Source organism: Gavialis gangeticus, unplaced genomic scaffold, assembly GCF_001723915.1.
Source record: "Gavialis gangeticus isolate Ggan-Ray unplaced genomic scaffold, GavGan_comp1, whole genome shotgun sequence".
In the NCBI taxonomy this organism is placed as follows: domain Eukaryota; kingdom Metazoa; phylum Chordata; order Crocodylia; family Gavialidae; genus Gavialis; species Gavialis gangeticus.
Genome location: NW_017729024.1, coordinates 30,315,187 through 30,339,834, shown reverse-complemented (window position 1 = coordinate 30,339,834; position 24,648 = coordinate 30,315,187). Strand labels below are relative to the sequence as shown.

General features: G+C 42.0%; 1 protein-coding gene across 2 annotated transcripts in view; it reads right to left on the bottom strand.

Annotated features, from left to right (window-relative positions):
* Nucleotides 1–24,642, bottom strand: part of AP3S1 (adaptor related protein complex 3 sigma 1 subunit) — a 50,633-nt gene extending 25,991 nt beyond the window's left edge. For both annotated transcript variants that reach the window (XM_019516990.1, XM_019516989.1), the window contains exons 1-4: nucleotides 24,567–24,642; nucleotides 21,560–21,651; nucleotides 17,585–17,696; nucleotides 4,086–4,157 (exon numbers count right to left, since the gene is read on the bottom strand). In XM_019516990.1, the coding sequence (XP_019372535.1) occupies nucleotides 4,086–4,157; nucleotides 17,585–17,696; nucleotides 21,560–21,651; nucleotides 24,567–24,635 (345 nt within the window). In that variant the 5' untranslated portion in view covers nucleotides 24,636–24,642. The remainder of the gene's footprint in view (nucleotides 1–4,085; nucleotides 4,158–17,584; nucleotides 17,697–21,559; nucleotides 21,652–24,566) is intronic.
* Nucleotides 24,643–24,648: the final 6 nt, after the last annotated feature.

Genomic DNA, 24,648 nt, shown 5'->3' with positions numbered 1-24,648 from the left:
ATTTTGGTGTCATCAGCGAATTTAAACAGGTTACTTTCCACCCCATCATCCAGATCGCTGATGAAGAAATTGAACAGCGCAGGCCCCAGGACCGAGCCCTGGGGGACTCCGCTACCCACCTCCCCCCAGGTCGAGTATGACCCATCCACCACCACCCTCTGAGTGTGACCCCTCAGCCAATCTGCAATCCATCTGACTGTGTAGGCATCTATGACAGTCACCTAGTTTTTTAACTAGGATGGGGTGAGAGACGGTGTCAAAGGCCTTGCTGAAGTCCAGAAAGACTACATCCACCACGACACCTGCATCCATGGCCTTTGTGACCTGATCGTTTCCAATTACATAACCTGTAAAGCACCAGAAATGCTGCAAGATTGCTGCAGAGAAAAGAGTAGTACAGAAGGCAGTACCACTGAAATTTAGACTATGGCATGAAAAAGAAAAAATGTACACCCCCAGAAGACCAGTTTCTGGCTGTATACTTGTTTTTACACAGGTTAATATGTATATATCTGTCTGCACTGGAATTGTTTCAGTGTAGATTTACATTAGTGTTGCTTAAATTTAGCTTAAATAGCAATTGTATACCACTGGAAATGCACATACATGCATGCTCATGCATGCAATGACTGTTAGTGGCACAGTACATAAGCATGTACGGATTTTCTGATATACATGACCTCACAGAGAAAGTATTTGAAATACTGACTGAGAAATACCATGAATAATTTCTACACCTTTCTTATTCACAGGGAAACTTCCTTTCAGTGTGCTTAGCTTTAAATGTTTCATTGCAAGTTTCAGAATGACACATAAGGTTCTTTTGAAGCAGTCAAATGATCAGATTGGGCAATTTGAAGGATTATGAAAATGCAGCCAAAAATCCTTAGAATTTAATCATCTGACATTGCAAATGAACACTTCAGTCTCTTGGACAAGGGGCACTCATGGCTGCCCCCTTTTGCCCTATAGCAGGCGCTGTGTCAGCTGCTCTGAGGAGTATGCTGTGTTGTGGGCAAGCAGATGCATGAATACAGAGTGGTGCTTTTCAGCCTGGCTCATTCCCCAGCTCCTTGCATGCTCCCAGGTCTGGCAGGAGGACCTGCAGGGGCAGGAAGCTCTGGATCTCATCATGGGAGTCCCCAAAGGAGCAGCTGCAGCAGTGGGATCCACATTTGCCCCTTCCGGTACGGACTGGGGACAGGACTCATGCAATCCATCCCCCTCCTGCTCCTTCAACTCCCTCAACACCTTGCACGTGCCATGTATGTGCAGCCTGGCACCTCAACCCTACAGCCAGGGTGTCCCTGGGTTCTGTTTGGTCCTAGGGCTGGAGTACAGGGGGGATTGCTGTGGGCAAATTAAGGGAAGAAACTGGCCCACCAGTTCCTGGCCACCAACAGTGGCCTGGACCCAGGTGTAGAGAATCCAGGTACTGCACTGGGAGCAAACACAAGTAAGGCCAGCCAGAGCTAGGAAGGAGCAGCCTGAAAAGGTGACTACAATATAATAATGCAATTAATTACTAACACATTAATTAATAAAGTGTTTATAATGTTCATACTATATTTATATTAGCTTTCAAAACGGGATATCACTAAATTCTGAAAACTTGGAGAGGAGTGCCTTGAGTCTAAAAAAAGGTTAAGAAGCACTGATCTGTAGCATTTGATCATACCCTGAGAGGTCAAGCTGTTAAAATCGTTTATTTTTTTTAAACGGAAATCTTTTTATTGTAAGATGCTAGTTGTAAAGTATTTAAGAAAGCAAGACTGTTTCCTGCTCCCATTCCACACGCTGTCTACCAGCACAGTTGTATGTGTGGCATTAATAACTGCTGATAAGGAATGCATACAGGAAGAGCTTTCTTGGGAAAAATCTGTTGAAGAAATACTTTCTGGTCTTCAAAAAACTTTATAGTTTGGTGTTGGGTTTCACTATTCCAGTCAGAAAATACACTCTTGGAATAAGTTATGATACTCCCAAAGCATCCACCAGAGGTGCCAAAAAATGAGACAAGTACTGCAGTATCTGCAGAAATGCATACAATTAGGAATCCAAGAAGGTTAAGTAGTTGCCTAAGCATCTTCTATAAATTATATCTTTTATCACAGATTGAATCTGACAGCAAAAGAGGCTGACAGTCCCCTCATCTGGAGAACCTTTGCCACAGTGAGAATTAGCCCTTTGTTCGGGGTTACAAAGCTAAAGGAAGAAACATGGCATCTGCCTTTGATGATTCATTTTCCATCTTACGTCTGTCCTGTTCATCAAACTGAACCCAATACTTACTGTAGTCCAGTGATTCTCAAACAGGGTGTTAGTCTATTTCCCCACCCCTTTTTTGCTTAAGGAACAGTAGTCTGAGTTTAAGAGTCAGGTTTAACTTTAGGCCTACTGTTTTGAAAATACTAATTTAAGTACTAAAGGAGTCTTATAGATATAACCAGTAGATTGGGCAAGTCTTCTTGATGGAAACTGTTCTGGCAAAGGGAAACCAACAAGGTTATAATAAAAACACTCAGCTGAATGCAAGCAATTTCAATACAGATTAACATAGGAGTCAAGAAATTTAATTTTTTAGGAACAAGCCCAATTTCTCCTTCATAATACAAGAGTTCCCCTTTTCTCGCTCACAGAAAGAAGTGCTAGGGAGTTCTACCAAAAATGTAGAGCTTAATGGTAGATATACTCCTATGTGGATCACACCACTGTCCCAAAGAATAATACATAAGCAATGCTAGCAGCCACTAACTTACTGTGTTGCAGGGGGATAAGGACAGATTCCTTGCTGCGCGCACACACAATTATTGTTTGGACACAGCAACTGCACTTCTAATAATTTATCAATTATATATACGAGAGGGTTCACAGTCTGGATGAGGGTTGCTGGACCAGTCTGCAGGCCAGAATGGGACTGACCCCCTGTGCAGTGCCTGCAGTGCTGGGTCCTGCCTGCATGCTGCTTGCAGCATGTGTTGGCCTGCATGGACTGTGCACGCAGTATGTGGGGCTGGCAAAAGGGCCATGCATTGCCCATAGTGTGTGGGCTCGACACGGTGCTGCAGGCAGCACAGTGCATCAGTCTGGGGTGCCATGGGCAACACATACCACATGCTCGTCCTGAGCTGGACTGGTTGCATGTGCTGCACACTGCACAGGGGGCTGACATAGGGAACACACTGCATGCAGCACCTTGTGGGACCAGCCTTATGCACTGGCTTCAGCCTTTCGCAATCCGGATTGGTCCCAGAGCCAGTGCACAGGGCCAGTCTGGTGCAGTACAACATGTAGTGCAAACCTCTGACCAGTTCTCTCTGCTATATGTATGGTGTTCAACACTGGGTCCTGCCTGTGCACTGCATAAAGTATGCAGGGCCAGGGCCAGCACATGGGGTCAGTTCAGCAACCCCGGGGCCAGATGACATGGCTCCATGGGCTTGATCTGGTCTGCAGGCTGTATTTTTAATGCCCCGATATACTCAATGACATCAATGACATCTCCTGTATCAGGCGTGGCAAACTTACCATGCCCCTGAACGCTGGCTCCACCACATGTGGTGTTGCAGAAATCACTTACAGAATGGATTCTGGACTGGCTGAAGCAGGTGCTGTATGAAGTGTGGAAACTGGTGTGGCTGTTATGTGTGGTGCACTCCAGCCCAGAGCAGGTGCTGTGTGGTATGCATCCTGGACTGGCTGGAGCTGTCCTCGACCATTCTGGGGGCTGGAGAGGTGCACTACATGTGGCTCAGATCTCAGAGTGTACAGTGCACATCCCAGACCCTGCCCAAGTGTGGGTCAACTCAACACCCACGGCCAGCACTTCTGGCTGGAAGCCTGGGCTCTGCAAGTCATATCTTTTACGCTCCTGTCCTAAATGTATTAATGAATTACATTTTCCTTGAAACAGGTGTTCCAGCACTTTTTTTTAAGTTTTAAAAACAAATTGTTGATAGAAACTGACTAGATTTCACTGACAACATGGGGAGGCTTGTTATCCATTCTGCCACATACAAGACCAAATGTTTCTTGTCAGGTAGAATGCTTGGTTCAATCAATATCGTAGTAGCTCACCACAGTACCTTATCTACATGGAAAATTAAATCCAGTTCACAGACATTTTCAAAACACTTGTCTAGTGTTTCCACGAATACCTGTAGGGGAAAAAAAGAAAAGAGGTCAAGGCTGAAGTGAAACTCCATCATTCCATTATGTATAAGCTTCAAAAATTGCATAAATGAAAAATCCTAGTGTCTGAAGCATGTGTGCTTAATACTGGGTGCATCTACACAAGACACTGTTGCTGTAGCGACATACTACGACGATGTAGTTCATCACTACAGCAACGCAGCATCGGTAGGCACAAACCATGACACTGATGCTGCATCGCGGTAGCAATGAGCTACCTTGTTATAGTGTGTCACTACAGTGACATAGCTGTTAAAAATAACTGTGCACCACTGGGATGGCACAGTAACAGCTGTTGATAGTGGGCACATGTAGATGTGTCCACTAATTACTGATGTCTTAGGATAGTGGCAAGCCGCAGAAAAAGAGAATGTATAGTGTCAGACAGCTTTTAATAAAACTTGACAACATGACCAAAAGATTACTACATATAGAGAGAGTTTGGACACTCAACACCCGCCCCCCGTACAATATGCACTCTATAACAGGGGTTTTCAATCTTTCTCGGTCAGTGTACCGTGGCCCCTGGACATGGAGCAGTGTACCCCCAGCGGCTGGATGCAGAGTCGCGGTAGCTGCCGCGTGAGCTTCCCCTGCCCACCCCCATCCACCTGGGCGGGCAGCACCTACACGGCAGCACGGGATGCTGAATGGCAGCACTCCATCCTCACCCACCTGTGTGTACCCCTGGGCTATGCGTACCCCTGGTTGACAACCCCTGCTCTATAATGTAGAGTATCCAAACCCTGAAAAACCATTTTAAGAACACCGGTACTAAATCTACACTACAAATTTTGCAGTTGTGATTTCAAACTTTTCTAATTTCATTAGAATTACATAACTGGTTAATCTATTATTTGTATTCAAGTAGCCTGTGAACAGCCAAGCAGATAAAGGTACCACTGTGCCAACTACTGTACAGAGATAGGTATCAATCCTTCAAAACAAAAAATGCATGCACAAGAATAATATTATTCACAGTGCATAAAATTAATTGCTTTAATGAGAATACTCAGTTTGTAATATTAAACACATGCTTAAATCTTTGAGAGATTTATGCATGAGAACAATGTTCCAAACAAAAGTCAGGTATTTCTAAACAGTAAATACAGTAATGTTCAAGGACAGTTCTCTTTTGCAAATATTTGCATCCAAATACATTTTCCCACTGCCCAAAGGAGCCAATATTATTTCTTATGGAAGTCATTATTACATTATTTACATTACAGTAAGAGTGAGGAGTACCTAGTCAAGATCACAGCCCTTTTGCTCCAGGCACTGTCCTGAGTAAGAGACAGTCCTTACTCTGAAAAACTGAACCTGTACTGATAAACGGAGATCCTGTTTTCTTTTGTTTAAAAATTGCAAATTCTCTAATTTAAACCTCACCCAAAATCCACATTTTTCCATGATTAAAAATGAAACACCACTATATACACAGTTTTATATATCTATATTATACACACACGTATCAGTTGAACACTACTTTATTGATATTTTTACAATTTTAAAACAATTTGGAAGCCTACCAATGCCTCAGTCACTATAATAAATTCTAGATACATATACATTTTGGCATTTGATTTTCGGTTTTTATCATGGAAAAATCAGAGTTCCCCCTTTTGTTCACCAGGATGCAGGTTCAACTGCAGCTGCCACCCCTTCCCCGCTTTACGGCACTGAGAAGCCCTGATATGCCAGTGCCCTGCTCATACCATTGCCCCTCACTCCCAACCCATAGTCCCCTGGGCCCCACTGGTGACCCATACTCTCCACCCACAGCCCCATGGCCCCCTCAGTCCTGCTGGAGGAGGCCCCCAGCTGCCAGGGCTATGGGGCAGGGACCTGGGTTGACAGCCTCTTCCCCCTGCAGTAGCACCCAAACCCTGGCTGCCACCCCATGGGAAGCAGCAGCTGCTGCAGCAGAGTAGAGTGTGGAGCCCGACGACTCCTCTCCTGTGGGCGGCATGGCTCAAGCGGAGCCTGATGGAGGGCAGGGCGGAGTGGGGGATGGGAGAGAGGGATGCGGGCTGCCCACTGTGGGTTCAGGGCTCTCCGCCCTGCTGACTTTCCCCTGGGGCTACCACAGCCCAGACGGTGGGACCCGGTGCAACAGGGTAGAGCAGGACTGGGAAGGGAAGCTCATTACTGCCACTGGGAGCTCCGTGTCACCATGGCGAGGTGCCCCCTGGCAACAGTGCGGGGCACAACTACACCCCGGCTGCTGCTGGGCAGGCAGGAGGCGCCTCACCATGATGGCGAGGGCTTGTGGCAATGAACTTCCCTACTCCACTCTGGCCTGCTGCACCGGGTCCTGCCCGCTGGGATGCAGAGGCCCCAGGGAGAGGGCAGCAGGCCAGGAAGCCTGAGCCTGCAGTGGGCAGCCTGCCCCTGCTCTGCACAGAAATTTGTGGGGACATGTGCCCCTCATGCTTCCCCTGGAAGTATGCACAATGGTGGGGAGCCAGTCTGCCCCCCTCACCACACCCCCATCCCATTCCCTTCCTGGGCCCTGTGGCTGCACATTCTGGCCCCAGACCCCAACCCCATACATTGCTTGGGCTGGGCAACAGCCCTAGCTCTGCCCAACTCCCTCACTACAGGGGCCTTGATTCCCCACCCCACCCCACCCTGCCCCCTGCCACACTTACCTGTGGGGAGCTGTTATCCAGGCTGCCTTGCGGCCATGCGCATGTGTACGTGCGCACATGCACATGGCGCACCCTGCTGATCGCCCTTCTCCCACTCCCCCGAGGCCCTTACAGGCTGGAACTCTGCCAGCCTGCATGGGGAAGCCCACTATTTCCCATGTTTTTCTCCTTAGAAAGAAAAAATCTGGGTTTTACTGCATTTTTCCATGGCAAACAGAAAACCTGGATCCCTGTTGATAAACAAGGGGTTGGTTAGATGGGTATCTTATACAGAATAAAATAAAGAAAGCAATTGCCTGAAACTGTCATGTTACTTTCTTTTCTTTAGGTTCAGTTTTTTAAATTACATGTGCATAACGTAAATACATGTTAATTTAATTTTGCTTGGTAGGTTACGTATTTGTATAATTCTAGAGCTGATCCCTAATGTAGCAACATACAATTAAAACCCCTGGTTCCAATTCCCATTTTTCTCTGCATATCTTGTTCTTCCACACTTACTCTTCTAGGTGAAACAAGATTCCTAACTGCCCTCCACCAGGAGAATCAGAACGGTAAAAGTGGTTCTCTGCCCCTAACAAAAATCAAACAAGGCTGCACTAACACTGGCTACTGGAATACATGAGATTACATAAATGATGAGAATATCATTATAACATAAATAACGATACATTAGGAGAATACATAACCATTTTTGGTTAGACAGTTAGAGCTTTAATGGAATCAGAAGAAGTTTCAAACACACACACACACACACACACACACACACAAAATCTATAGACCAGTCAATAAATCTTGTTTGCACGTGGTTATTTTTCCTCGCACACAACCCAATCTATTGGAAACTGCTTTTTTTTAAAAAATAAATTGAAGCCAAGGTTTCCAAGGATGCCCCGTGAAAATGCAGTTCATGAAACAGTTCATGAAAACATTAATTTAAAAAAAAAAAAAAAACACACATTTAGGGCTTGATTCTAATTGTAGAAAGCTATTAAGTCTGCTTTTACTCACATACCTGAGGAGAAACCTGTGACCATTATCCTTTTTTCCCCAAAACCCAATTAATTATTCCCATAGTTTGTTTACATACACAGCAAAAGTTTCCATGTTTTACAATTTAGTCTTTATTATTTTAACAGGCCTGTAAATTACCATGCAAGACAGATGTACTTTTTTGGTTTGGGATAGAGGTATAAGAGGAAGGACTGCACAATGTTCAGTAAATCACAAACACCAGTCTCTAATTTCCATTAATACATATTGCCATTTAGCCTGAGAGTGCTAACTTTGAAGTCAATGGACATTTTACTGCTGAAATGCAATCAGGTACATGTTGGGTGCATAAATGAAATTTTCAAAATGTTTTTCACAAAGTTTTTGGGCAGAACTTGAATATTAAACTTCTACTTCAGAATCAAATTAAATCCAGGCAAGTTTTAGTGGATTTGTGCAAATATTATTCTTTAATATGGTCACAGAATTTAAGCCAAAACCTTAGGTGGTTTTATAAATAGATGCAACACAAGAACAAGAGAAAAGACTATTAAATAAGTATCGTCGGGAAGATGTAACAGCCTTTTTGACGTCTAAATATTTTTGGGGGAAAAGTTAAGACAGAAAATGTTTTCTACAAAGAGAAATATACCAGTGAATAGTTCGTATATTAAACTGCTCAAACAGCACAGTTTATGATATAGCTCAGTAAAGCAAACAGATTGCCCAGGGAAAGTCTTTTCAACTTCCAGGTACTTTAGAGAGGAATATGCATACAAGAATAGATTTGTCCAACGTTTAGTTGCGGGAAGAAAAATATTATAAAAAAAGAGCAAAAGAAGAATATCCTCTCTCCAAAGTTTCTGTTACGAAGGATAAGATATTCGTGCTGTTTGTTTAGAAATTGAAAAGACAAAGCCATCTGATCCAAAGCATAAACACTTGTACATAGAAGTATGCTCATTTGGACTTCAAGACAAGTCTGTCCAACTTCTAAGCTCCTGGGACCACACCAGGCAAGCTATAAGGCACTGGGTTATGCAGATACGGTCCCTACCGCACTGCTTCACACGCCTGCATGGGCACCTCTTCCTCCTGCTGCACCCCTGCTGTTGCAGTGGGATGAGGATGCAGGCAAAGTGTGCCTCGTGGACACCATCCCCCATCACTACCCTGTCTGGACATTATCTCCTGTACAAAGCCCAGACTTGCACTCAGCTCCCTGTGCTATACCACGCTGCCTCACGCCCCTGGGGCAAAAGCAGGAAGCAGCAGTCAAAGGAGGGAGTGAGCTCATCCATAGATTCCTGCTACTGTCAGAACAGCAGGGAGAGTTGCAACTGGGTGAGAGCATAAGGCAGGGGTGGCCCAGATGTGACCCACCAGGCCATTCTATCCAGCCCACAGGGCCCCTAAATATTAATTTTCTAAATTTTGTATCTGCCCCTGGCTGTCTGTCATGCAGCCCTTGACAGCTTGCCAAAACTCAGTAAGCGGCCCTCCACCTGAAATAATTGCCCGCCCCGGCATAAGGGCTACAAATTAATCCCTCGCAGGTCACCAGATGGACAATCCTAATTTAAGACCACATTTAGTTCCTTGAAACTGTCTTTAGCCAAAATATTTAAAAATGCACAAAGAGAAGTTTCTTCACTGGTAATCTACATACATGTACAGACACAAAAAACTTCAGAGGGGAACAAGAAGTATTTTAGGTCCTTTTCCTACTATAGATTCCTATAACTAGGTTCTTTTTCCAGCCAGCATAACAATTCTAGATTCATAACTACAATAGCTGGTCTTAAACACTTACTTGATTTATGAATGTATACATCAAGGTAACATGAATCCAGCTAGTTAAGACAATACAGGAAAGTTTTAAAGGGTAATCATCACACATAGTAAAGACCACAAGGACAGCATAATCCTTACAGTACACTAGACACTAATTCAATGGAAACTACTAGTTTTGCAAAGCCAATACATGGAATATTTACAGGGTGAAGATAAACTTGCTAGTGATAAACACTCAATGTTTCATCTCTGTTGGGAACAGGAAGCTTGCTCAACGGTGGGATTATTTGTGACACTAGTAAAATCAAAGCCCAGTACTGCACTGTAAACAAACTGCTCTTAGCTTTTACATATTATTGCTTTTAAAAGTATTACTTTAGCAGACAAACTACAATCCAGAATGTTAATACAAAATTAAGCTAAAAAAAAAGTGTTAAAATCACTGCATCAGCATCTAAGACAGGCAACATAGTTCCAAACAAAATTTAGAATCAAACAATTGCACGTTATGTCAAACCTGTGCTAAAGTGCACAGACACCTCAAAATAGTGCAGCAATTGCTCCCAGTGTGGCAGACCTTGGAGGTTGCAAGAATTGGAGGTTCCTCATTCTTGTAGGGAAGCACTACAGCTCAGATATGTTATAGTGAATGCTATTACATCTGAGAGTAACCACTAGACATTACAGGTACCACAAAACTGACATTCAGGAAATTTCAGGCCACCAGAACACTTCATAAAAGGACTGAGCATTGCTGTGTATTTACTAGACCACCATAGCTACAAGAGGCAAAAAGAAGGACTTTTTTGTGCCCAAAAGCTTGTCCTCATATTTCCAGCATCTCTGGTAACGCAAAAAAATCCTTGCTTTCCATAAAAAAGAGATAGACTGAACAATACTGCAAGAGCAATGCAAGACCTGGGTCTGAGAATTCAAAGGAATTCCTGAGACAAAACTTCAGATCAAGATCTGCAGACTGAGGATGCAAAAATGAATGTCCCAAAACTAATTCTGAAATCAAAGCCAATCCTTAGCACCCCCTGGTGCTTTACTTCTGGAATTATAGTGGGTGGTACAATTAATAAGTGAAGTATGACTTTGATTTACCTATTACCCTTAGTTAATGTTAAGAAACTCTAATAGATAGAAGAGTAAATAAATTATAACCAAATCAGGACATCAGCTTGTTACTGTTTTTACCAGAATCCCTGCCCAACACTTGTTGTGCATAGTGGGCAGCAAGGTAGTAACACGTGAGATCTGGTCCTTCCCCTGAAGAGCTTCCACCCAAAACAAACAAATAACAGGAGAAAGGAGTACCACATGCAAGCAGAAGATTGGGAAGACAACAACATGAAATGAAAAAGGACATTTAACTAAGAGATGCTATCAGAGACTAATGAGTCTTTTTAAATTACAGATTGCCTACTTCAAGCCAGAAAGATGCTATCTTGATTGTCATCATCTGAGCCACTCAAGTTCTCTTAGCTCTGCCTCTTATATAGGTAGCCTAGCAACTCTCAAGGGATGAATTTGGTCTGCCTCTGAAAGCCTGTTTCTTGCTGTGTGAGCAGTAATGTCATCATTCAATAGACAGGTTAAGGCTAGCTTAGATAATGCATATGCAAGTCATTCATGCCTTTAATACCCATAAGCTGGACATGAAGTATTGTTATTTCATGTAATGACTGTTGTGATAATAAGAAGGAGCTACTTTTAAATGTCACTTAAAAATTCTGACTCATGCCAAATTCTAATTGTTTCTAAAGTGAGCTGGTAGTATGAATACATTACACTTGTTCTTCATGCAAAGCACGGGCTTTTCCCTACTTCTGGGTACAATCTGAAGCATCTATTTTAATTTATAATTCCCATATGGTCTTGGAGTTGATTGCCTTAGGAACCATAATCGTTATTAAAACTACTGATATCAGTTGTAATACTGTTGCCAACAGCCTTCTGATTCTAAGTACTTAGGTTAAGGTCTGTATTTTCCTCTATTTGCACAGTGCCAGCACAAGAGGACTTCGGCTGAGACATCTGGACTGTTGCAGTAAGTATAACAATAGCAGCTAACAGACTCTATTGACAAAAGCCCAAGTTTCAATACATAAGGAGAAGCGAGATTGTGGAAATCACTTCCCTCTGCTGGTCAAAGTACAAGTTTGTGAATGTTCAAACATCTGTTAAATCCTAATAATGATTCAAGAAAATAAAAAGAAAGAAAGAAAAAGAGCAGGAGGAAAGTTCTTTGAATTTCTGCCCTCTCATTTTTCTATCCAGTTGTCATTTAAACAAAAAAGAGCTAACTTTATACTAGGACTGGCCAGAACTTCTGACAAATTGTGTCAGAAAAGGGTCAGTTGGGACAAGTTTTCAGTTTAAAGAAAACTGTCAGATTTGTCATCATTGAATATTGCTATTTTTCATTTCAAAATTTAAATTAATAAGAGATCTGAAAAGGTAAACCAAAAATGAAATACAAGATGAAATGCTTAACTCACTTAAATCAAATGGGGTTTGTTTGTATATTTAGATATTTAGTTTACAAACTTTGTTTGTTGTTGAAATTTTGATTTTTTACCTTATGTGGGATGGAAAGTCCTTGAAAATCCTTGTAGGATGGAAAGCTATTTCTTTCCCAGCCGAAGCATGTACCTTACTTTCTTATTTTAATTAGCACTAAGTTTTTTAGACCACAGGCCTCTTAAAGACCAACCTCAGGCTTCAGGACCTTGAAATTTAACATGCCTCAAATGTGAAAACTTGCATATGACTCACTGCTCTCAAAAGGGATGTAACTTGTGATTAAAATGACTTATAGTTATGAAACTGAGAAATCCATTTCTCAAGCTAAACTACTAAGCTTAACAGTTCGCTCCCTGCATAAATGTTACTTGTATGTGTAGCTGTAATCACTTAGATCAGGGGTTCCCAAACTATGGTACTCATACCTCTGCGTGTATGCAAGATACTCTGGGGGTTATGTGAGAGAAACTGTGTAATGGCAGATTTAATTCTCATAATAATAATAATAATAATAATAATAATAATAATAATAATAATTGGCATTTTAGGTGTTAAAATACAAAATGTATGCTGATAGGGATACACGGGTAGGTAGTAAATCTGGAAGGGGGTAACCAATAAGAAAAAGTTTGGGAATCTCTGGCTTAGATGTCAGAATTTCTTTGGGGGATTTGATGAGGGTAGCAAGTGTTAGAAGCTGTAAGCACAAGGGGTAAAAGTGCCAAACCAAAATAGGCACTTACGAACTTAAGTCAGTTGCATGTTAGTGGAAATTTGATGCTGCTTTTCCATACTAACATGGCTCCAGGTATTAGGCAATGCCACAGATTTTATATGCCTATAACAACAGTACTACATGCAAATCTGTCTTCTTTCCAGTTAATCACTTACAGCAATACAAAGAGCCTTAAAATGATTTGTATAAAAAGAGGACAAACATTCATAATGCTGGAATGGGCTTTCAAGAGAGGTAGTACTATCAGCTAACTTGGAGGTCTTCAAGAGGAGGCTTGATAATCACCTGGCTGGGGTCATCTGACCTCGGTCCCTTTTCCTGCCGGGGCAGGGGGTCGGACACAATGATCTTTTGTGGTCCCTTCTGACTCCACAATCTATGAATGAATGCCAAACCACATATGGCATCGAGCTAAGCCGACGTCCCACTAGCTTGTTGCAATATAAAATGCCTTTGAGAAGAGGATTGGAATCTGTGGCAAACACGCACAGTAGATCCACTAATGGTAATCAAAGACCCGCACCCATGGGATACTATGACCTGCTAAAGGGACCTAGAAAGCTTTCATAAATGTATTTTTAAAAAGCTGCAGTTCTGTAAAAAAGTTACTCTAAAACATATACAGGAAATGTCCATATTTAGTCTCACTAATTCTAGATTAAATTTATAAAATTTGAAAGTAAACAGATTTCCTTTAACTGCTGACCTAGAAAATTCAACCCAGAATGTGAAAGTTAATATTCTAGTACAGGCACTGGTAAAAAGAAACCTACTTCTGGTTTCAAAGAAACTGAGCATGCTTAGATGAAGCCAGAATTTGACTGTAGAAATACAAATATATTTAACAATTCAGTTGATTTGTGAGCCCCAGCATAACCCAGCTGGCTAAAACTCAGATGTGTTGACTCTGAAATTTAAAGTAAACCAAGCTGTAAGCAGTTGCAGTAAAAAAATGGCACAATCCTCGATACACAGTAAAAAACAGGCCTCCTTACGAAAATTCATACGTGTAGGCAGTATTTGCTTGGATTCTGCATAGCAGCTGGAATCCAATAACCTAACCCCTTGGATGGCGCTCCTCTGGTATAACAATTTACAAAAAAATAGTTCTGGCCCCTATTGGTGACACAGTTAAACAGACCACGGTGTGATCCAGTACAGCAATGCCTAGAACCCATGTGTACTTTCAACTACAAATCAAATTATTTACAATATATAAACCAGGTCAACACCATGCACACAGTGTAGACCAATGGTGCTCAGCTTCCAATCTATGGGACTCCCCACAGGTCTGAAAATTTGGTGGCAGGGGAGCAGTGGCAGCAGCAATTTACACTGCCACTACCCAATCACCAAATTTTTTGCCCCATGGGAGCCCTGCAGGCCAAATGACACAGACACCAGGTCACTCTGAGGTTGGATCCAGCATGCAGCCAAGCAGTGTGCAGGGTCAGGCTGTGGCTGAATCCGGAGTGTGAAGGTGGATCCGCGTGCTGTGTCACTGTGCAGCCAGATCTGGAGCATGAGGTCAGGTTGGTGTGCTGGGTCACTGAGCAACCAGATCTGGCATGTGGAGCCATGCCAGTGTGCCAGATCACACCCATGGACTAATTCCATGTGCTGACCCTGTGCTGGATCAGCCCACAAACTGACTTTGCCTACAGACCTGAACTACAGACCACCACCACCCAGCAGGGCCAGCAAGCTGAGAACTTGTAGCACAGATGAAAGTGATTTAGAGACTGGAATGAGGAGGCTGAAAACAGGTAAGTGAGAGAGAATCTTATAAACAATATCCTGTGGTTTGAAGAAATCAGCAGCACTACCAGAAACAAAGAGGGATGCAACTAGGTGGCCAGTGATTGTATCTAAAGGACGTAGCTTTGCAGTGCGTCTTTTGTACGGATGTACAAAATTTTCGCAGCTGTTTTGTTTTGGAGGTGTTTCGGGCCATTTCAGCACCTGAAACATCAAATCTGAATCAAAACAGAAGGCTCAGAAACATCTCTGAAATGAAGTGAGGCATCTGAAGCATTTTGGAAATGTTTTGGAAAATTTTGGAGCCGAGCTTGCAGGGAAGCAGCTGTACACTGCTGGCCTGCCACACGACTCAGCTCAGCAGGAAGCAGAGATCCATGCTGGGGGTCTCCTCACGGCCACTGCCTGCCCCATGCTGCTCCTGTAACGTGGAACTGCACGGGGTGAGCAGTGGTAGTGAGGAGACCCCGGTGCGGATCTCTGCTCCCTGCGGAGTAAGGTCATGCAGCAGGGCAGTGCTGGTCCCTGCCGTACAACCTGGCTCCACAGGGGGCAGAGATCCGGGGCTGCATGGGGCAGGTAGCAGCAGGGAGGAAACCCCGGTGTGGATCTCTCCTCCCTGCAGAGGTAGGTAGCATGGCAGGGTAGTGCTGGCCCCTGCCGTGTGACCTGGCTCTGCAGGGAGAAGAGATCCACTAAGGGGGCTCCTCACCGCCACTGCCCACCCCACATCACCTGGGGCAGCATGGGGCAGGCAGCAGTGGCGAGGAGACCCCCAGAGCAGATCTCTGTTCCCTGTGGACCCGAGTTGCGCGGTAGGGACCAGCAAGGTTGCTCACCACTCTGCGCTTCTTCCCTGCCCTGTGACCCAGCAGGGATCAGAGATCCCCACTGGCATCTCCTCGACTGCATGGAGGGCAGTGACCGTCCCCCTCCCCCAGACCCACAGCCGCACCCACAGCCCCATCCTCCCTCCCTGCTGGGGCCCCAAGTCCCACCCAGCTGAGTAGGGCTGGGTGAAGCTTCCTTTTAGCCCGTTTGAAACAGGTTTAGAGGAGATTCAGCTGAAATGAAACAGGACAGTGATCTGAAACAGAAACAAATCACTGTCCTCCGAAACCCAATCAAGACACAGCCATTTCACACAACCCTACTGTTTTGTATCAACCTATAGAGCCACATAGCCAAGAATTACAGCTCCAGAGAAGTTGTGAAATAGGGATTGGGAGATAAAGAGTAAACCATGCCTACAAAAGAACCTTTGCTATAAGTAACCTAAATAATGAATTAAGGACAACTGCCTAACTTTGGCATTTTGAAGATGTTTGCATACGTACTTAAGAGATATGCACAAGATAGTGGGCATTAAGTAACTTGCCTGAAGGTAAGAAATTGAAAGTTAGACAGTGTAATTGGGTAGGCAAATATCCAAGTGATTACTCAACCGTTACACAGTATACAACTGAATCAGCTATCAACTGGAATTACAAGAATGGATGTCCCTACATAATGTACATCAGACTGGATAAGTCAAGTATCATTTTTTGACTCTACGGTCTCCAACTGAACATGAAGATAAATGCTTTGTAGAGGTGGTGCATTTATAAATATCTAAAAAGTTACATTAAATATTAAAGAACTGCTCTTCTCACTTTGTAAATATTTTAACACCTTGAGTAAGAAGATATGGTACAAAACAAGGCTTCTCTGCAGAGCAAACAGCTATGAAAAAATGATTAATTGCATGATACAGTGTGCTCCAGAATACCAGCATAAGAAAAAAAACAAAACATTTCCCCTCCACTTGAAAAAGCAACTAATATTTTTAACTGCTAAAAACAGTACTGAACACTAACAAGCAGCAGGGAAATTAACATATGACTACAGAAAGCCAATCAGTTCATTCAGAGATCTAGAGGGAACTGAGAAGTCTTTGTTCCTCACAGTGCTGGCTAAAACAAAGCAACTGTTGCTTCTTCATAGGCATGTTTTGGAAGCATCACAATATTATCATTTTAACATTCAGTATTTGCTCAGTGTTCGTTTTTTAATTTTAGTACTCAAAAGCAAGCAAGTCTCAGTCAAGTAAAATACAGTTAAGTTTTATTACAAACCTATTGGTTGGAATTATTGAGTATAATTTTCAAAAAGCATAAGTAACATTGAAGCCAAAGTTCCATTTCCACAACGATCTTAGGTATCCAAGTCATTCTTGCAAATGGTATTCAGGCTAGGTCTACACATGAAAATGTTGCCAGTATAATCATGTCATTAGGGTTTGTTGTGTTTTGCAATAAGTTTAAACATAAAAGCACTAATGCAGATGTACTTGAGTTTTTTGCTGATACAGACTATTTCATGTGCTGAATCATGATAAGTTTTACAACAAAATCACTTTACCACGAAAACACAAGATGGGTTTCCTATACCAGCCACTTTTTTTAGTGCAGATCTTATCTTAAGCTCTCAAGTTACTTGGATGCTTTTGAAAGTGTTATCCAAAGCACTCATCCTTTCTATGAGCCATGGCACCAGTTTTGTAGGCTAATTTTACAATTATGTACACACGTGCAAGAGAGCCATCTTTGGTGCTTAATGAATCCAGACTTACTTTGCTGATTGTTTGAAATACAGCAAGAGGAACTGAATGAATGCAACCAGATTCCAATTTTCTACAGAGCTGCACCAAAATATAACTAACAGATAACTTAGGTTCAGCAGTCCTCCAACAAACTATTTTCTTATCTAAACATTTAACTCGGGAAAGACCTCTTTCTAACAATGGCAGAAAACCATACAAAGTTTAAAAGAAACATGTAGTACTTTTAGCCATAATGAAAGTTACCTTCATTTTCAAGTTTAAAACAACTTAAGTGTTGATACACCAAGTTCCTTTTAAAAATATGGAATTTTGATTATAATCCAAACTTACTTGAATTAGGTCTAAAATACCAAGTTCACTTTCTGAAGAATCCACACAGAAGACAAAGTACAATGTGGCATAGTGTCGGTAAATCAGTTTGTTGTCAGATCCACCGATTAATCTAAATGAAGACAGCAAAGTATGGTCAATATAGCAAGACAAGCTAAGCAAAACCAGCAAGTGAAAATAGTTTAGTATGTAGTTTAAATTAATAGATTATTATTGGCAACCTCTTAAATGCAGAAGCACTTCCAACATGTTTCATGATGTAATCAAAATCCAGTGCTATTGCTGAACACCCCCTCCACACACAATCTAAATGAAGACACTTTAATTCTAAATTGTAATTATTGCATAATCAGTTATTACAATCTATAAGAATACTAATCACAGCGAAGCATGCACCTACGCATGAGAGTCATTACAAATAGTTCAAAAAGGCCAATGTTCCCCAAAAAGTGTAACTACATGACAGACTAGCAGGCACTCTGCAAAGATTATGGAGTCCTAAGCAGACTGCCTAAGCACCTTTCACAATCCTTCACAGAAGCCAATGAAATCAATTTAAAACTTTAAGGACACCGGCATAAATTTAAGGTTAGAACATTTGGATTACATTGATACTTACTTAAACCAAATTCACACTCTGAGAAACTAGAACACATTACATAGCTGTATTACATTATGTTGGATGTCATATGAAGCTAAAGTGCACCGCAGACGAAACGCAATTCCTTATATTGCTCATTTACCAATAAATTAATGAATTCAAGGAAATGAGCTATATTAAAAGAACCAGTGATAGTCTTTGCCCATCCTCTATAACTTGTTCCCAGGAAATAGCTTTTTCACGAGGTGTGGAGCTTTCCTCCATTACTCTGTAAAAATCTAACCTTTATAGAAACATGGCTTAAATAGAAAATGAAAATTACTTTGTGGTACATAGCTTTATAGGGATTAAGTTGATCATTCCCCACACTGAAAAACATTATCATTCTGCCTATTCTGGACCTAAAGAAAAACTGTCAGTTTGAGGAGCTACAATTCTATTTAAAAACAAACCAACCAAAACAAAACTTTTCTTTAATTTTTTTATTTTATATTAATGAACAGAAAAGTATCATGGACCTCCTCCCAAAAATTGCATGCAGAACTTTTTGCATTACATTACTTGCAGGCAAAGTCTTAAAAGCAAAGAAATGCTTTTTAAGTGAAGGCTCATACTGCGTCCTTAATTTCACCCATTAACCAAGATGCTGCAGAGCAGGTGAGGTTAATAAAACACTCTTTACTAAGTTTTTTGGTTATTTATATTACAACAATGGCCAAACATGCAAGATGTTCCACATACATATAAGAAGACAGTCTCTGCCCCCAAGATTTTTATGGAAAGGGAACCTGCAGAAAGGAAAAAAGTTTGGCTTGTGATTTCCTGTTCCCACCTTTTTCCCCCCTCATCTATGACGTATAAAGAACACCTAAAAGATTTCTGTCTCAATTGTTTTATACCTTATTAATGTATCTCCTTTTTATCTCAAAAGACTACTGTATGGTGCCTGGATAACAACTGTAATTGCATTTCCAAGAGTCAAGAGCTTGAAAGCAGAATAGTTAAGAGGAATAAAACTTTTAGTCAAAATGTTAGACCCACTGCCTTGAGTGCATGTTTGTGTGCATAAAAATGGGACAGTCATGGTTGATATTGTATCAACTACCACAACTTCAAACCATAACTTTGCACCTATCGTAAACTGCTTTTGATCAAATCTTGAGTCTCACCGTAGATAAATCAGAGCTATTAATGTATGTTAAGTGCCATATGTTAGTCTAGACCAAGATCAGAATCACATTAGTTATTAAAAAACTGTGACCTCTTTCCACAGAAGTGTTTTTAATGCCTAATTAACTAATTAAAAGAAGTCTTATTTTTGGAAGTCTGTTATCCAGTTCAGGAAGAACTCAAAATACACAGGCTGGAGGATGATGGAAAAGCTAAATTTAACATTTGGATAAGTCTAGAGTAAAATAAAATCTTGTAAAGGTCACCTTTGAAATGAGAATACTCTATCAGTGAGTATGTCGACACTCATAAAATATCTTTTGTATACTGGGATGACTGATACCAGGTGGAAAACATTTTACAGTTTTAGAGCAAGTGTAACAGTACCCTCAGGTGCCGCCAGATCCTCTGAAGGGTGCCAAGAGGTTTGAGGAGATAAACAAGTTGAGAGGAAATAAGCAGATAAACCAAGCAAATAAGCCAGGCTCAAGCTTATCCCTGCCTGGATGATCTCCCAACCCCTACTGCTGAGCCCCTGTGTAAGGAGGTAAGCACTGTAATATTTAAATAAGTTTTTGAAACTGGGTGCCATTCAATTCACAAAAATTACGGAGGAATACCTCAAGTCCAAAAAGGTTCAGAACCACTGTTTATGACAGTGCTCTTTTTTAAGCACCAGCCCAAGGGCATATCTAAAAGCTTTGCACCTCACTTAAGGCGGGACACAAAAGGTGAGATGGGGGGGAGGGGGTCAAGTGTTAACTCCAAACAGCAAATACTGTTAAATGCAACTTGCTCTCACTAAACTAGAAGCAAAGTCCTGCTCACAACCAAGTCAGTCCACTCATTTTAAAAAGCAACTGTTTTTGCTCTTTTAAACTTGCCCAACATGTCAGTAAAGTTGGACTCTGGTAAAAACCCCGGGGAAACCTATTGCGAGAGACTCTCCACCAACCCAACTCAGCATACAAACTTTAGGACTGCAATTCTCAACCAGGGTTCATAAGTGCCAGGGAATGTCACACAATATTAGCACTGGTGAGTGTGAATCACAAGTAGGTGTTTATACAAGATAAACCCAGAGGTTTGTTTGGTTTGTTTTTTTTATCTCCCTGCCTGCCATCTGATATCTCCAGGGAAGGAATTCTACCTGATCAACACATCAAAGAGCTACCCAACACAGCTCACCAAGACACTCTCATGGACCCAGAGGGACAGACTTCCATCTTCAGCTCCCCCTGCGCAAAAATGAAGTCTATTTCCTACCTATGGGGAAGTTTTACCATCTTATACCATCTACACTTTTCCCAGAGCCTGACGAAGGGACTTTAATCCCAAAAGCTTGCAGAAAAGGACAATTTTCTTGCCATTTTCCAGTTGGTCTAATAAAAGGTATCATTTTGGAACCAAGAGTTCTAGTTCTTTGTATGAGGTTTCAAATAGGAATCCATGGCTCCAAAGACATTCTGACCCACTGTCGTCTTTCTGAGATCTTTGCAACTGAATTGCTCCAGTCTTTTTTCATAATGAAAAAACAAATGAAAACTAAGGAGTGGACATTTTCCAGGGGATGTCTTGCATCTAAAAATGTTGAGAACCATTCATTTAGCCCAATGCAGGAACCTAGTAGAAATGCTGGATCTTGCAGGGGCACAGGGGGGATGAAAAGGTCTCTCAGATTGCCCTTAAAGTGTTATCTGTGTTAGATTAAGGAAGTTAGGTGCCACCTGGATCTATTTTTTCTCTTTCTATCCAGTAGAACTGATACCATCGTGACCCCTCAGGCAGTTCTCTCTCTAAAGCAGACCTTAGAAAAGATACTCTGTGAAAGACGTATCTCAATTGTAGCACTTTAAAAAGGCACATATGTTGTCAAGAGGCTATCAACAGGAGTGCACCAGAAATATCCAAACAGACACTTAAATTCCTACTATATAAGATCGTACTCATGAAGGTTATAATGATATCCTTTAGCCAGTGGTCAGCCTATGGAACCATTTGATCCAGCCTGCAGACATGGGGCTTCAGAGGTATTCAGCAATGTGGGGCTTCAGCTGCAAGCACTCTCCGCCTACCACTCATCCTAGCACCTCCCACCTCCGACCTGGGGTGAGTCACTCCTGCTTGTAGTCAGAAAAGGTTGCCAGAGCTCTGTCCTTACTATTAAAACAGTATTAGACTTTTACTCTAAAATGTATACTTACAAGCCTCCTTCTAAGAAATTACAAACATTTTCATCACGTTTGGATACTAAATGGAAAGTTTCTCTGATAATTTGTTGTTGTATATCTTCACTCTGTAAAAGAAAATATATTTTACTATGAAAGTGAATTAAGAGCATCTTGAAGTTCAAACTCATATAGTTTTGTACTCCATTTCAGTCAATTGGTTTTGATGTCTTATAATCAGTCAGCTGAGAAGTTATACACTGATGTTTACCTATTTTAGTGCCACCATGGTCTGCCTTTAAGTTACATGAGGATTTTTTTTAATTAAACAAAACAAACATAAAAACACATTAAAATAACCCCAGTGTTTCACACATTTTTGGAAATTTAAATTGATACAAAATCTTTAGAATAAGCTACTTTGAGTAAGTGCAAAGAACCTGCAATAACTAAATTATAGACTGAACTTCTATAGACATGCACTGGAAACCTGTTTCCAATTACTGACAGCAAGTGCTTTAGCCCCAAGGCTTGAAAAATGAAACAACTAACATGGACTTGTCAAGCCAGAAATGCAGTAATAGCCAAAGCCTTGTCTCGTCTCAAGCTAGGAACCTTCTCTCTGCTACTCTTACTGGGCAGATAACTCACTTCTTGGGCCTGAATACCAAGGCCTCCAGCTCACTAAATACTTCATCCCAATTCAAGTTAATCATTCCCTTCTCCCCTTCCCTGTATTCGAGCATTAGTATCTATTGGGATCCTCTGAATACATACACAGTTCTGAAACTCTATTACTAAAATCAGTGTATTACTCAAACAAATTAGTGTACCTGAGCAAATACAAGATTCAAACAAGTTTTTTTGAACTTCTGCAATGTTTATTTTAATGTCTTTTGATTCCCTGGCCACAAGAGAAGACGGTCACAAAGATGCTTGCAAAAGATTAATCAAATCTGTCTTAAAATTATTTTAGTTAAAAAAAATTTACAGACTCACATCTATCTGCTCTTGAACTAGTATTAGAACTGCACATTAACTTGGCTTATACCAACTCCGTTTAAGACAACATATTATTTCAAATCAATTTCTAGCAGTCACCCAGGGATGTATACTTCTTCAAGTAAAAATAAAACAAACTGTTGAAAATTTGCTCAGGAGCATTTCACATGTGCAAATTGCAACTGTGAGCCTACAGGCTGAAGCTATGACATGTAAACCTCCATACTTTAAAAAAAAACAATCTCCCAAATTACACAGTTCCTGCTGGGAGAGAACAGAAATTTGTCTCCAGAATCAGAGTTTTGGGTCTACTTACATATAACTGTGCAAACAGATAACTGACAAGAGCACATAGATAGTGCAATCTTATTTTAAAAAAAACAAACAATGATATTATAATTATATACTTCACGGGTCTTCAGGGAAGGGGAGTTCTCATAAAGCAGCACAGTGCAGAATGTCTGGTTTGCAAGGCCTGTAAAGGACTATTTTCAGAACTGGGTAACACTTCCATTTTTTGCAGGTTAGTAAAAAACTTTCCCTTTCCACACAAACAGAATTTGTTGACTGCACTGGGCATTTCTCTGCTAATTTCATATTGGTGCTGCTGAAACAGTGAAAAGCCCCACTGTAGACACAAAAACTGGATTTGCACCAGTGCAAGTTACCTCTATTTCACAAATAGAGAAAGCTGCACTAGTGCAAACTGTATACATCTCCCCCTATTTCAGCATTAGTACCTATATGTTGGTGCCCAGCATCACAGCAGATCCCAAGTGCTAGGAGTCAGTATTCTGTCCCTAAGCTAGCAAGGTGTCTCCACAGTATTTGAAAAAAAATCACTGATTTATCATAACGCATATGGCTTGGTGAGCAAGTTGTAGATGTGTAGAAATAAACTATGAGCAAACATGTGACCACATACACATTATTCAATGCAACAGTAACTTGCAACTATTGTCACTACGCTATGACTCAAAATAAAGTTTTATGTTCTATATTTGCTACAAGTTTAGGGGAACTGGGGAGTTTTTACACATTCCCACAACCTTGCTTCTCCTTGGCAGAATAACTCTACTCAACAGGATGGGCTAGCTACAGCGTATGCCAACTGCTGGCTACTCTACTACTCCTCAGTTGTCTGGTCAACTAAACATACACAACTCAGAAAAAGGTAAGTCCAGTTATCTACAAAACAACACCTTTACTTCTTCCAGGGATGCTGCAGCTCCTGCATATACTGACAACAACAGCACATAGAGAAAGAGACAGAACCAAGAAACCCTGGGATAGAAAGAAAAGGGAAGAAACCTGTTTGGAGAGCATATATTGCCAACATTTCATAGAAGTACGACGTTGACTGCACTTGTTGCCCCGCTTGACCTGTGGCACCTTAAGGCATTAGGTCTGTGGGGTGCCAGGGTGCAGGGTAAGCTTATGCAGAGCTTAGATGATTGTTAGTACACGAGGGTTTCATAGATGCTAGGGTTGGAAGGGACCTCAGCAGATCGAGTCCAACCCCCTGCCCTGGGCAGGAGAGCGCGCTAGGGTTAAATGACCTCAGCCAGGTGCCCCCTCTTAAAAACCCCCAAGGTAGAGGACAGCATCACCTCCCTTGGATGCCCATTCCAGATTCTGGCAACGGATAGGGCTGATCCTGCCTCAGGCAAGGGGGTGCATTAGATCTGCATTTGTCAATGACCCAAAAGGGGGGTTGCAAGAATATATGACAGTCACGACTAAACTTTAAACTGGATTCTCCTTTCAAGGAGAAAAACGTGGGAAGCCGTGCCTTCCGCCCTGCTGCCTGGCAGAGCTCCAGCCTGCCGGGGGAGGGGGGGACGGCTGCTTGGGGCCCCTCTTACCCACACACTGGGGCCAGGACAGCCCACTGTTATTGAGAGGCGGGTCCCGGTGCAAAAGAGGATGAGAAACACCGCTCCAGGCCCGCGCTCCCACCGACCCCGGGCTCGAGGGGAGACCCCGCAGCGAGGCCGGAACACCCGAGGCCCAGCCCGCTCCCCCGCGCCGCGCCCCGTACATAGCGCTGGTAGAACTTGGAGAGGCGCGGTTTGCCGTGGTTGTTGAAAATGAGGATGGCCTTGATCATGGCGAGGCGGCGG